This window comes from Balaenoptera musculus, chromosome 11 (genome assembly GCF_009873245.2).
Source record: "Balaenoptera musculus isolate JJ_BM4_2016_0621 chromosome 11, mBalMus1.pri.v3, whole genome shotgun sequence".
Lineage (NCBI taxonomy): Eukaryota > Metazoa > Chordata > Mammalia > Artiodactyla > Balaenopteridae > Balaenoptera > Balaenoptera musculus.
In genome coordinates, this window is record NC_045795.1 from 59112786 (window position 1) to 59127081 (window position 14296).

General features: G+C 40.7%; 1 protein-coding gene across 6 annotated transcripts in view; it reads left to right on the forward strand.

The window, feature by feature from the left end:
* Positions 1 to 14296, forward strand: part of ULK4 (unc-51 like kinase 4) — a 541913-nt gene that overhangs the window by 131899 nt on the left and 395718 nt on the right. For all 6 annotated transcript variants that reach the window (XM_036870501.1, XM_036870500.1, XM_036870504.1 and 3 more), the window contains one exon: positions 658 to 785. In XM_036870501.1, the coding sequence (XP_036726396.1) occupies positions 658 to 785 (128 nt within the window). The remainder of the gene's footprint in view (positions 1 to 657; positions 786 to 14296) is intronic.

Below are 14296 nucleotides of genomic sequence, written 5' to 3' on the forward strand. Positions count from 1 at the left end.
TGTGTGTATTCCAGTTTTTTGCATATCAATAGGCACCTGAAGTGATGTACAAATCTGTTAGAAGAGAAAATGACACTAATACTTGCCAACACTTATTCCTCTGTGTTGTATTAAACCTTTAATTAAAGAATGTTATAGAAATATAGGTTTTTCTTTTGTGTTCCATACTGGCTATTGTTTTTATTTTATGTCTGTAGGACCTCAGCTGTGTAGACTAGAGACCTGATCTCTGTGTGTGCAGGTTTGCTCAGAAGTTCATGCCTCCATGCAGTTGTGACTTTCAGTTCTAGTTATTTATTGCTACGCTTCTAGTCGTGTGATGGAGGGGTTAAGAAGCAGGCTTTGTCATCTGCCTGGCCTGGATTTGAATGCAATTTTGTGAATTGGGGCAAAGTGCTTAAATTTTCAAGATTCCTTTTCCTCTTTAAAATAGGGATAATATTATCAACTCTTCATAGCTTCTTTTCAGGTTTAAATGAGATCATACATATTAATAACTTGGTGTAGGGAGCAGCACAAATTAAAAATGCAAAAGCAATAGCTGATATTATTTTATTTTCTGCCATCTGTTTGCTTATTACAGTCTGTTGACCCTCAGAGTTGACTGCTCTATTTATTTCATGTTTTCTCAAAAAAATATTTTAATGTCTCCCACAGGATTTTGTCTCTACAGTTATCCGTTTACTGGACAGCCCCTCGACATCCATCAGAGCAAAGTCCTTCCTGGTTCTTCTGTACATTTTGATTCACAACCACGAGATGCTGCTGCTCGGCTGCCAAGCACGGTAAGATTTTCTCTGACAGTCTCACCAATGGCTTCAATTTGGCCCCTGTTTATTAGTTTCATTAGTAGTATTTCTTGGCCCCTATGTACCTGGCATTCAAAATTTTTTTTTCCTAGATTTTCCCAAGGGTTTAAATGTTTCACTTGTCACCTCAGCTTGGAAACACTGAAGCAGGGTGTTGGGAAGTGCTTGGAGTTTCCTAGATCTGAGTACAGTCCAAGGCAGGGTGTTAAAGTTGGTTCTGGTTTACATTTTTTTTTTTTTTAAAGGGAAATGTTTAAAATTTATTTATTTATTATTTATTTTATTATTTATTTTTGGTTGTGTTGGGTCTTCATTTCTGTGCAAGGGCTTTCTCTAGTTGCGGCGAGCGGGAGCCACTCTTCATCGCGGTGTGCGGGCCTCTCACTATCGCGGCCTCTCTTGTTGCGGAGCACAGGCTCCAGATGCGCAGGCTCAGTAGTTGTGGCTCACGGGCCCAGTTGCTCCGCAGCATGTGGGATCTTCCCAGACCAGGGCTCGAACCCGTGTCCCCTGCATTGGCAGGCAGATTCTCAACCACTGCGCCACCAGGGAAGCCCTGGTTTACATTTTTGCAAGGCGTTCTTGACTGGTGGTTTGGTGATAGTTCTCATTTGTGTGAGCTTCTGGAATGAGTAGCTGGAAGCCCAGAGGAGCAGCCTAGAAAAGCAGAGGAGGAGGCAGGGCGAGGATCAGGAGTACAAGGACTGGCAGACCTCTCACTGTCTCTGGGTCTCACCTCCTTCCTCTGAAGGGAGAAGCTGTCCTGATGCACCTCAGGTTCCCTTCATCGTTTGATGCTTCTCGATTAACGTTTTTGAAACTGTCTGGTCCGTGCTCTTGAACATATGGTTTATTGCCTATTTCTCGATCTGGCTTTTTACTTATTGTAGGATACTGGGGAGATCCTAGAATTGCTGAGATGGATCTAGGTTAGGAACTAGAAAACTTACTCCTGCAAACAGAGAGTAAATGTTTTAGGATTTACGGGTCAAGAAGCAAAACTGCTAACACATATATATGGAATCTAAAAAAAAAAAAAAAAAAAAAAAAAATGATTCTGAAGAACCTAGGAGCAGGACAGGAATAAAGACGCAGACGTAGAGAATGGACTTGAGGACACGGGGTGGGGGAAGGGGAAGCTGGGACAAAGTGAGAGAGTGGCATGGACATACACACACTACCAAATGTCATATAGATAGCTAGTGGGAAGCAGCCGCATAGCACAGGGAGATCAGCTCGGTGCTTTGTGACCACCTAGAGGGGTGGAATAAGGAGGGTGGGAGGGAGGGAGATGCAAAAGGGAAGAGATATGGGGATATATGTATATGTATAACTGATTCACTTTGTTATAAAGCAGAAACAAACACACCATTGTAAAGCAATTATAATCCAATAAAGATGTTAAAAGAAAAAGAGCAAAACTGTGGATATTATGTATGTACTTGTATTACAAGAGAGAAAACAAATTTCCACAAATTTTTTTATTGACATAATAAAAAATACACTACTCCCAATCCATCCCTGGTATGGATTAGCAGATGCAAACTATTATCAACTAGGTCCTACTGTATAGGACAGAGAACTATATACAATATCCTGTGATAAACCATAATGAAAAAGAATATGAAAAAATATATATATATGTATAACTGAGTCACTTTGCTGTACAGCAGAAATTAACACAACATTGTAAATTAACTATACTTCAATAAAATTAAAAAAAGAAAAAATACATACTACTAATAATTGAGTATAAGTTTTTGAAATATAGGTCTAATGAGAAGAGTAGAATCCTTTTGTGGGGGGAGAGAGAACCTTTTACGTAATTAGGGGTCAAAGTGAGAGTCTCATGATCAAATCTGATTGCAGATGTTCTTCTTGGTGCTGATCCCTCATGCAGTTTTATGTATCTCATCTTTGAAAATGTCCTTTCACACAGGTTCTGCCACATATCAGTATCAGTCCATGGGCACATGACTTTAATTGAGCACATTCCTCACTTGGAAGGCATTTGTAGTTTTCTGTTAGATTCTTCCTTGATACCTGCCTGTAGCGTGTCATTGCATTGCAGGTGAATCCCTTCTAGGTGAAGGTCATGTGGAAGCTCCTGACAAGCCTCCTTCGGTTCCCATCTCTCAGGGATCCCTGTCCTTTGTTGTTTGACGTCCAGTGTCCTGATTCTGCCATCTCACGTGTTTTTGTCTATTTGTTACTTGTTTTAGGTGGGAGGGTGTGCCCTGGTCCTGTTAGTCCATCAGGGCTGCAAGCAGAAGTTGCTCTTGTCTGTCGGTAAAGGCCTCATCGCTGGCTTTGCTGCCTCTCATCTCTCCTTGTGTTGACTATCATTTTTCTCCAGGGCAAAAAATAGAGTTTCTCAACAGATGTTCTTCCATCATTTCTTGGACTCACCATCTGGTCTCTGTGTAGCAGCTGGAGTGTCTCTTACCCAGTGTGACTCAGCTTTTGTTTCTTCCCTGCTCAGTCTCTCCTCTCCTGTTGTGCTGAAATAATAGCCCAGGCCCTGACCGTGGGCTGCTCTGCCCGACTTCATCTCATCCCTGCCCTCCTCTCACCCCTTGTCTTCTGTAGCTCCTCCTTGCACCCTCTCCGCGCCAGTTCAAAGTTCTTCTTGTTGCTTTCTGCACACGCTAACCTAGTACACTCCCCTCGGGGGTTCCCGGTACCCACAGTGCACTTCCCCGAGATATGTGCGTGGCCGGCTTCCTCAGCTAGTTCAGGTTTCTGTTCAATCTAATGGTTACTACTTTTGAGAGCCACTCTGGTCATCCTGTCTCAACTCCCCCTCCTAACACCAGCTCGGAAACTGTCTAACTGAAAAGAACTAAACCACTTAGACCATGAGGGCCTGAGCGGGACAGGCTCGGTCCTCCCAGGAAATTGCTGTGATTTCTCTGTCCCTGAGTGAATATTTAGAAACTTTGACCGAGGTGGGAAGATGGTGACCTGAATGCACACCCTGACCCTGACCTCCGCTGTGCTCTCTCTGGAGAGTGTAGGGGTGGGGTGCCTGGAAGGCAAGGCTTAGCCTTGCAAGGGAGGTAAGAGTGGGCCCCGTTCTTCCTGCGCTGTGGGGCAGGGATGACTCCCTGTGCTCTAAGCCTGGGGAAATAGCAGATCTTGGGGCTTCTATGGGGTCCAGAATGCAGGTGCTGTCTGTGTGTGGTCGCTGGGACCAGCACTCCCATCCCCAGGGGATCTGGAGCGGGACCGAATTGGGGGTCAGTGTGCCCCAGTCTGCGAGGCTGCAGGGAGATGACCTCATTCGCCAGCACGTGGAGAGAACAGGTCCCCCTCCTCGCCTGCTTCTTTGCTACAACCCAGCCTGATCAGGTCCGAGTCAGTGGGGAGGACGTCTTGGGCAAGTAAGGATTGGTCACAGGCCCCTGAAGGAGACTCTGCAAGTACTTGAAGGAGGAAGGACAAGAACAGGCAGCTCTTACTGAAGCAGAACTAATGGAATTGACAGAATTTTAACAAACAAGGAGTGAAAACTCTATGGAGAGGCAGTTTTCTGAAATTCAGCAGAACTGAAAGAAAATGGCCTCTTCTGGGGACGGCATTAGTGCTTTGAAAGGACACATTGACCCACACAGAGCTGTTTATAAAGACACGGGAAATTCACGTGGAAACAATAAGAAAGATGGAGTGTGGGTCCAAGAGACCTCACATGCAGAGTTCCAAGAACTTCAGGAGGAGGAAAGGAACAGATGGAGGAGGGTTTCTAATTGAAGAAATCTCAGAAGTCATCTTCTCCTTGAACATGCCTCCTTCTGATGCTGTATTAAACTGCGAGTAAAGGAGATAAAAAGTCACAGAACCACAAACGGAAAGGGAAAAATGGCTAAGGCAGACGTGCGTTGTCACCTGTCTTTGGTAAGCTGGAAAGCTGACAGATGAACGTTCACTGATTTAGCCGAATGGAGATAACTGAGATCCTTTAATGTCTGCAAAGGGAAGGGCTGGGAGGAGACATGATCACTGCCTGGCAGAACTCTTGAAAGGTTGGGAAGGGGAGGTGTAAAGGTACCTTCGAAGGCAGTGGTGAGAGGGAGGTGAGACTCAAGATAGGAGGATTGATGGAAATTTGCCTGGAGATTTGATTCCCAGCCCTGAACATCCAGGACACTCTGCCTCTTCCACGGCAGCAGGAGACTTGCGATGTGTTCTGGGTGGTTTGAACCGGGAAGGCCACAGATGTGGGGTTTGAGACAGATCAGAGGGAGATGAGGTGCTTTGTGAGATCCTCTAATGAGGATCGTAGAGAAGCCTGCTTACTCTCAAAGGTGAGAACTTCTGCCCTCTACCCCTCCTTGGCTTGCAGGCTCTTGGCAGCCTAGCTTGCATGCTCTTGACCAGAGTTTGGAGATTGATCTCAGGGAAGCTGATCCATCCCCAGTAAAAGCCCCACAGGGGCTGACGTTTGGGTGTCCCCTACTGTAGCTCGGGAAACCTTGCCTGATATTCCTGTATTGGAGCCCATCAGTCATAAGCCCTGCTCCTGCACACAGACATTCCAACAACACTTCAGTGCATCCTCTTAAAATATAAATGGGCAACCAAGTATCACCAGATATTTAAGGAAACATGGAACTCTAACGTGGAACTCAGAAGCCAAAACTCACCAGCAGATAAAAGGAACTCAGCAGAAGCAGACTAAAGTTATAAACAGACAGTTCATGGAAAAAGGAATGAGGATGACTTTTTTTTTTAAATTTTTTTTTAGTTTATTCATTTTTTTTTGGCTGCGTTGGGTCTTCGTTGCTGCGCACGGGCTTTCTCTAGTTGCGGCGAGCGGGGGCTACTCTTCCTTGCAGTGTGCGGGCTTCTCACTGCGGTGGCTTCTCTTGTTGCAGAGCACAGGCTCTAGGTGCGCGGGCTTCAGTAGTTGTGGCTCGCGGACTCAATAGTTGTGGCTAGCGGGCTTAGCTGCTCCGCGGCATGTGGGATCTTCCCGGACCAGGGCTCGAACCCGTGTCCCCCTGCATTGGCAGGTGGATTCTTAACCACTGTGCCACCAGGGAAGCCCGAGGATGACTCTTAAACCTATGAGTAAATGCTAAATCTTCCTTATTATAAGAGGAAAGCACATTATTACTTCTCACTAAAAGAGAAACTACACTGAAGACTGTTTCCCACTTGGTCCATTGGCAGTGTCTGCAATGTATTCTGTTGGTGAGGCTGTGGAGGGGCCGGCACTGTCGTGTATTGCTGGTGGGAATGCAAAATATTTTAACTACTATGAAGAGGAATTTGGCAATATCTAGAAAAATGGCATATTTTTACCCGTTGTCCCAGCCATCTCACTTCTAGGATACAGTGTCCAATGATCTGTTCTTAGCGAAGAAGTGAAATGACACATGCATGAGGCAGTATTTGTTACAGTAAAAAAAACTCTAAACAACAGACTGGCTGGAGAATTGTGGTCACCCTTGTGTCAGTTATCTCTTCCTGCCGTAACAAATTACCGCAGACTCGGTGGTTTAAGACACCACACAGTGTATTAATCTGACAGTTCCCGTGGGTCGGGAGTCCAGGCTCTTTGTAGCTAGAGCCTCTGCTCACGTCTCACAGGGTTGAAGTGTAGGTGTTGGCCGGTGCTGCAATCCTCATCTGAGGCTGGGGTCTTCTGCAAGCTCACTGATTGTTGACAGAGTTCATTCCTTTGCAGCTGTAGGACCAAGTTCCCCATTTCCTGGCTGTTTTTCGTCTGGGGCTAGAGGCCGTACTTCCTCTCCAGTGACAATCCACAGCAGAACTATTTGCTTTCTTCCTGGAGGCCAGTAGGAGCACTCTTTATAACCTTGAATCCTTTCCACACAACTCAAATGTCTTCGACCTCACTCTTCTGCTACCAGCAGTACAAAACTCTGCTTTTAAAGGTTTCAGCTGATTGGGTTAGGCTCATGCAGATAACCTACATAAGTCAAGGGTAATTGAATTGGGACTTTACATCCTTAAACTCCCTTCACTGTAGTACTTAGATTAGTGTTTGAAGAGCCGGGGAGTGGGAATCTTGGCAGAGGGATGTCTTTAGAATTCTGCCAGCTGCAATGCCCATGGTGGAGGACTCTGTGGCTGTGAGAATGAACAAAGAGGCTCTCTATACACAGCCATGGAGTGACCTCCAAGACATTAAATTATCCTGAGAAAAGCAAGGTGCAGAACAGTACTTATAGTATACTACCTTTTGTATAAGAAAGAGGGAGAAAACAGGAAAGATATATGCATTTGTTAATATTTTCAAAAAGAAAGAAGGATAAATTAAAAATGAACAAAATGGCATTTTATAGGGAATGGAAGGGAATAGGGAGCAGGGGTAGGGATGAAAGCTCCACTTTTCTGAAAGTACCTGTTTTATGATTTAGATTTAAGAGCCAGGTGAATGTTTTTATATAACTAAAAATAAAATTAAGTAAAAATGATAAAAATAAAGCAGTCTCTAAATATTGAAAAATAATCTGGTATCAAGTTTGTAAGATAACTCTCCAGAGACTAGATGCTGAAGTGTTTAAAGAACACTGTGTTTGGCAGTACAGTTGATCCTTGAACAACATGGGGTTGAACTGTGCAGGTCCACTTATATGTGGATTTTTTTCAGTGAATGTGGGCAGTACTGCAATCTGTGGTTGGTTGAATCCTCAGATGCAAAACTGCGTGAATACTGAGTGAGAGCTGACTATGGGATTTGAGCATCCATGGATTCTGGTTTCCGCAGTGGGTCCTGGAAACTGTATTCTATTGGGATATATTGATATTTCAAGGACTAAAATAAGCCCATTAAGAAATCTTCAGCTGTGTTGTGTTCTTGTCAGTGTTAGTTACTGTGTTGCTGTTGACATATATTTACACATATGTATGTATGAAAGTAATAGCAAGGTAGTAATCATGCAAATTGCAATAGGAACCAAGATTTTCAGCGTAAAAGAAAACATACAATTATAAAAGTAAAATCCTGTTATCCTTAATTTAAATCAAGTGTCAAGATGAACTCATGATTTATTCTTTTTTTTAAAGAAATTATTTATTTTACAGTTTTATCTACTGAAAATCCACTCAGATGTTAATCCCCAAATGCCGTTTTCCACTAAAACGAACCATGGCCCCTTCTATAAACAGCCTCTTGGTCTTGGGCACAGCTATACATTCAGGCCAGGAGATGAACACATTGAGAACCTGGGGCATATTGTCATTCCTGAAAGCAAAGAAATTACCAGAAACTGTTAAGGTCATGTCAGAAGAACACAAGAGTCAACTGGAAGGAGTTTCTAGTGGCCCAAGATGGAATTTTGAACATTAAAAGGAATAAAGACTGCAATATATTAAAATATCAGTGTGAAAAAAGTTGAGTTCGTGATTATATTAAAAAAACAAACAACACTTATCAGTCCCAATTTAGAAAATTGCTAGGTCATGCAGTCATTTTCCTGAAGATTGTTCAGTAAAGGAACAAAATCAGTATTTATCCATTGTTTAATATACAGGGTAATCAAATAGTTGATTAGGTGAAGTTTTTCTTTATAGAAGTTTCATAGCTAATAAATACCAGAGAAACCATAGAATTAGGAAAGCTCCATTTTGCAACCCTTAAACTCATAAACAGAATTTTTTAAAAAGCAATGAACATCTTTTGATAAATCTCTGGATATATGCTTTAACATTTCTCTTGGGTTAAGTCCTAGAAGTGGAATTGCTGGGTCTTACAGTAGGTGTATGTTTAACTTTTTAAGAAACAGACAAGCTATTTTCCAAAGTAGTTGTACCATTTTATATTCCCACCACAGTGTATGAGAATTCCAGTATTTAATGTCGTTGCCAACTCAGTATGGTCGTTCTTTTTAATGTTAGCAATTCTAATATGTGCGTAGTTCTATTTCATTGTGGTTTTAATTTGCATTTCCCTAATAACTTAGGATTTAGAGCATCTTTTGACGTGCTTGTCACTCTATATCTTTCTTCTTGAAACGTATGTTCCAGTCTTCTGCCCTTCTGTAAAAATGGGTTGTTTTCTTAATGAGTTTTGAGAGTTTTTAAAAAATATAGTCCAGATTCAAGTCCTTTATCAGATATATGACTTGCAAATATTTTATCTCAGCCAGTGGCTTGTCTGTTTATTCTCTTTTTAATTTTATTTTTTTAACATCTTTATTGGAGTATAATAGCTTTACAATGGTGTGTTAGTTTCTGCTTTATAACAAAGTGAATCAGCTATACATATACATATATCCCCATATCTCCTCCCTCTTGCGTCTCCCTCCTACCCTCCCTATCCCACCCCTCTAGGTGGTCAAAAAGCACCGAGCTGATCTCCCAATGCTATTGGCTGCTTCCCACTAGCTATCTATTTTACGTTTGGTAGTGTCTATATGTCCATGCCACTCTCTCACTTCGTCCCAGCTTCGCCTTCCCCCTCCCCGTGTCCTCAAGTCCATTCTCTACGTCTGCGTCTTTATTCCTGTCCTGCCCCTGGGTTCTTCAGAACCATTTTTTTTTTTTTAAGATTCCATATATATATGTTAGCATATGGTATTTGTTTTTCTCTTTCTGACTTACTTCACTCTGTATGACAGACTCTAGGTCCATCCACCTCACTACAAATAACTCAATTTCGTTTCTTTTTATGGCCGAGTAATATTCCATTGTATATATGTGCCACATCTTCTTTATCCATTCATCTGTCGATGGACACTTAGGTTGCTTCCATGTCCTGGCTATTGTAATTAGAGCTGCAATGAACATTGTGGTACATGGTTCTTATTGAATTATGGTTTTCTCAGGCTATATGCCCAGTAGTGGGATTGCTGGGTCGTATGGTAGTTCTATTTTTAGTTTTTTAAGGAACCTCCATACTGTTCTCCATAGTGGCTGTATCAATTTACATTGCCACCAACAGTGCAAGAGGGTTCCCGTTTCTCCACACCCTCTCCAGCATTTATTGTTTGTAGAGTTTTTGATGATGGCCATTCTGACTGGTGTGAGGTGATACCTCATTGTAGTTTTTTTTTTTTTTAATTTTTATTTATTTATTTATTTATTTTTGGCTGTGTTGGGTCTTCGTTTCTGTGTGAGGGCTTTCTCTAGTTGTGGCAAGCGGGGGCCACTCTTCATCGCGGTGCGTGGGCCTCTCACTATCATGGCCTCTCTTGTTGCGGAGCACAGGCTCCAGACGCGCAGGCTCAGTAATTGTGGCTCACGGGCCCAGTTGCTCCGCGGCATGTGGGATCTTCCCAGACCAGGGCTCGAACCCGTGTCCCCTGCATTGGCAGGCAGATTCTCAACCACTGCGCCACCAGGGAAGCCCCTCATTGTAGTTTTGATTTGCATTTCTCTAATAATTAGTGATGTTGAGCATCCTTTCATGTGTTTGTTGGCAATCTGTATATCTTCTTTGGAGAAATGTCTATTTAGGTCTTCTGCCCATTTTTGGATTGGATTGTTTGTTTTTTTGATATTGAGCTGCATGAGCTGCTTGTATATTTTGGAGATTAATCGTTTGTCCGTTGATTCGTTTACAAATATTTTCTCCCATTCTGAGGGTTGTCTTTTTGTCTTGTTTATGGTTTCCTTTGCTGTGCAAAAGCTTTTAAGTTTCATTAGGTCCCATTTGTTTAGTTTTGTTTTTATTTCCATTTCTCTAGGAGGTGCATCAAAAAAGATCTTGCTGTGATTTATGTCATAGAGTGTTCTGCCTATGTTTTCCTCTAGGAGTTTTATAGTGTCTGGCCTTACATTTAGGTCTTTAATCCATTTTGAGTTTACTTTTGTGTATGGTATTAGGGAGTGTTCTAATTTCATTCTTTTACATGTAGCTGTCCAGTTTTCCCAGCACCACTTATTGAAGAGGCTGTCTTTCTCCATTGTATATTCTTGCCTCCTTTATCAAAAATAAGATGACCATATGTGCGTGGGTTTATCTCTGGGCTTTCTGTCCTGTTCCATTGATCTGTATTTGTTTTTTGTGCCAGTAACATACTGTCTTGATTATTGTAGCTTTGTAGTATAGTCTGAAGTCCAGGAGCCTGATTCCTTTGGCTCCGTTTTTCTTTCTCAAGATTGCTTTGGCTCTTCGGGGTCTTTTGTGTTTCCATGCAAATTGTGAAATTTTTTGTTCTAGTTCTGTGAAAAATGCCATTGGTAGTTTGATAGGGATTGCATTGAATCTGTAGATTGCTTTGAGTAGCATAGTCATTTTCACAATGTTGATTCTTCCAATCCAAGAACATGGTATATCTCTCCATCTGTCTGTATCATCTTTAATTTCTTTCATCAGTGTCTCATAGTTTTCTCCATACAGGTCTTTTGTCTCCTTAGGTAGGTTTATTCCTAGATATTTTATTCTTTTTGTTGCAGTGGTAAATGGGAGTGTTTCATTAATTTCTCTTTCAGATTTTTCATCATTAGTGTATAGAAATGCAAGAGATTTCTGTGCATTAATTTTGTATCCTGCTACTTTACCAAATTCATTGATTAGCTCTAGTAGTTTTCTGGTGGCATTTTTAGGATTCTCTATGTATAGTATCATGTTATCTGCAAACAATGACAGCTTTACTACTTCTTTTCCAATTTGGATTCCTTTTATTTCTTTTTCTTCTCTTATGGCTGTGGCTAAAACTTCCACAACTCTGTTGAATAATAGTGGTGAGAGTTGACAACCTTGTCTTGTTCCTGATCTTAGAGGAAATGGTTTCAGTTTTTCACCATTGAGAACGATGTTGGCTCTGGGTTTGTCATATATGGCTTTTATTGTGTTGAGGTAAGTTCCCTCTATGCCTACTTTCTGGAGGGTTTTTTTTATCATAAATGGGTGTTGAATTTTGTCAAAAGCTTTTTCTGCATCTATTGAGATCATCATATGGTTTTTAATCTTCAGTTTGTTATTACGGTGTACCACATTGACTGATTTGTGTATATTGAAGAATCCTTGCATTCCTGGGATAAAACCCACTTGATCATGGTGTATGATCCTTTTAATGTGTTGTTGGATTCTGTTTGGTAGTATTTTGTTGAGGATTTTGCATCTATGTTCATCAGTGAAAGTGGTCTGTAGTTTTCTTTTTTTTGTGACATCTTTGTCTAGTTTTGGTATCAGGGTGATGGTGGCTTCGTACAGTGAGTTTGGGAGTGTTCCTCCCTCTGCTATATTTTGGAAGAGTTTGAGAAGGATAGGGGTTAGCTCCTCTCTAAATGTTTGATAGAATTCACCTGTGAAGCCATCTGGTCCTGGGCTTTTGTTTGTTGGAAGATTTTTAATCACAGTTTCAATTTCAGTGTTTGTAATTGGTCTGTTTATATTTTCAGTCTCTTCCTGGTTCATTCTTGGAAGTTTGTACTTTTCTACAAATTTGTCCATTTCTTCCACGTTGTCCATTTTATTGGCATATAGTTGCTTGTAGTAATCTCTCATGATCCTTTGTATTTCTGCAGTGTCAGTTGTTACTCCTCCTTTTTCATTTCTAATTCTGTTGATTTGCATCTTCTCCCTTTTTTTCTTGATGAGTCTGGCTAATGGTTTTTCAATTTTGTTTATCTTCTCAAAGAACCAGCTTATAGTTTTATTGATCTTTGCTATTGTTTCCTTCATTTCTTTTTCATTTATTTCTGCTCTGATCTTTATGATTTCTTTCCTTCTGCTAACTTTGGGGGTTTTTTGTTCTTCTTTCTCAAATTGCTTTAGGTGTAAGGTTAGGTTGTTTATTTGAGATGTTTCTTGTTTCTTGAGGTAGGATTGTATTGCTATAAACTTCCCTCTTAGAACTGCTTTTGGTGCATCCCATAGGTTTTGGGTCCTCGTGTTTTCGTTGTCATTTGTTTCTAGGTATTTTTTGATTTCCTCTTTGATTTTTCAGTGATCTCTTGGTTATTTAGTAGTGTATTTTTTAGCCTTCATGTGTTTGTATTTTTCACAGTTATTTTCCTGTAATTGATATCTGGTCTCATAGGGCTGTCGTCAGAGAAGATACTTGATACAATTTCAGTTTTCTAAAATTTACCAAGGCTTGATTTATGAACCAAGATACGATCTGTCCTGGAGAATGTTCCATGAGCACTTGAGAAGAAAGTGTATTCTGTTGTTTTTGGATGGAATGTCCTATAAATGTCTATTAAGTCCATCTTGTTTAATGTGTCATTTAAAGGTTGTGTTTCCTTATTTTTTTTCAGTTTGGATTATCTGTCCATTGGTGAAAGTGGGGTGTTAAAGTCCCCTACTATTATTTCCTGTTTTATGGCTGTTAGCATTTGTCTTATGTACTGAGGTGCTCCTATGTTGGGTGCATAAATATTTGCAATTGTTATATCTTCTTCTTGGATTGATCCCTTGATCATTATGTAGTGTCCTTCTTTTTCTCTTGTAATAGTCTTTATTTTAAGGTCTATTTTGTCTGATATGAGAGTTGCTACTCCAGCTTTCTTTTGTTTTCCGTTTGCATGGAATATGTTTTTCCATCCCCTCACTCTCAGTCTATATGTGTCCTTAGGTCTGAAGTGGGTCTCTTGTAGACAGCATATATATGGGTTTTGTTTTTGTATCCATTCAGCCAGTCTGTGTCTTTTGGTTGGGGCATTTAATCCATTTACATTTAGGGTAATTATTGATATGTATGTTCCTATTACCATTTTCTTAATTATTTTGGGTTTGTTATTGTAGGTCTTTTCCTTCTCTTGTGTTTCCTGCCTAGATAAGTTCCTTTAGCATTTGTTGTAAAGCTGGTTTGGTGGTGCTGAATTCTCTTAACTTTTGCTTGTCTGTAAAGGTTTTAATTTCTCCATTGAATCTGAATGAGATCCTTGCTGGGTAGAGTAATCTTGGTTGTAGGTTTTTCCCTTTCATCACTTTAAATATGTCCTGCCACTCCCTTCTGGCTTGCAGAGTTTCAGCTGAAAGATCAGCTGTTAACCTTATGGAGATTCCCTTGTATGTTATTTGTTGTTTTTCCCTTGCTGCTTTTAATATTTTTTCTTTGTGTTTAATTTTTGATAGTTTGATTAATGTGTCTTGGTGTGTTTCTCTTTGGATTTATCCTGTATGGGACTCCCTGCACTTCCTGCACTTGACTGACTATTTCCTTTCCCATGTTAGGGACGTTTTCAACTATAATCCTTCACATATTTTCTCAGTCCCTTTCTTTTTCTCTTCTTCTTCTGGGACCCCTATAATTCAAATGTTGGTGCATTTAATGTTGTCCCAGAGCTCTCTGAGGCTGTCCTCAATTCTTTTCATTCTTTTTTCTTTATTCTGCTCTGCAGTAGTTATTTCCACTATTTTATCTTCCAGGTCACTTATCTGTTCTTCTGCCTCAGTTATTCTGCTCTTGATTCCTTCTAGAGAATTTTAACTTTCATTTATTGTGTTGTTCATCATTGTTTGTTTGCTCGTTAGTTCTTCTTGGTCCTTGTTAAACATTTCTTGTATTTTGTCCATTCTGTTTCCAAGGTTTTGGATCATCTTTACTATCATTACTCTGAATTCT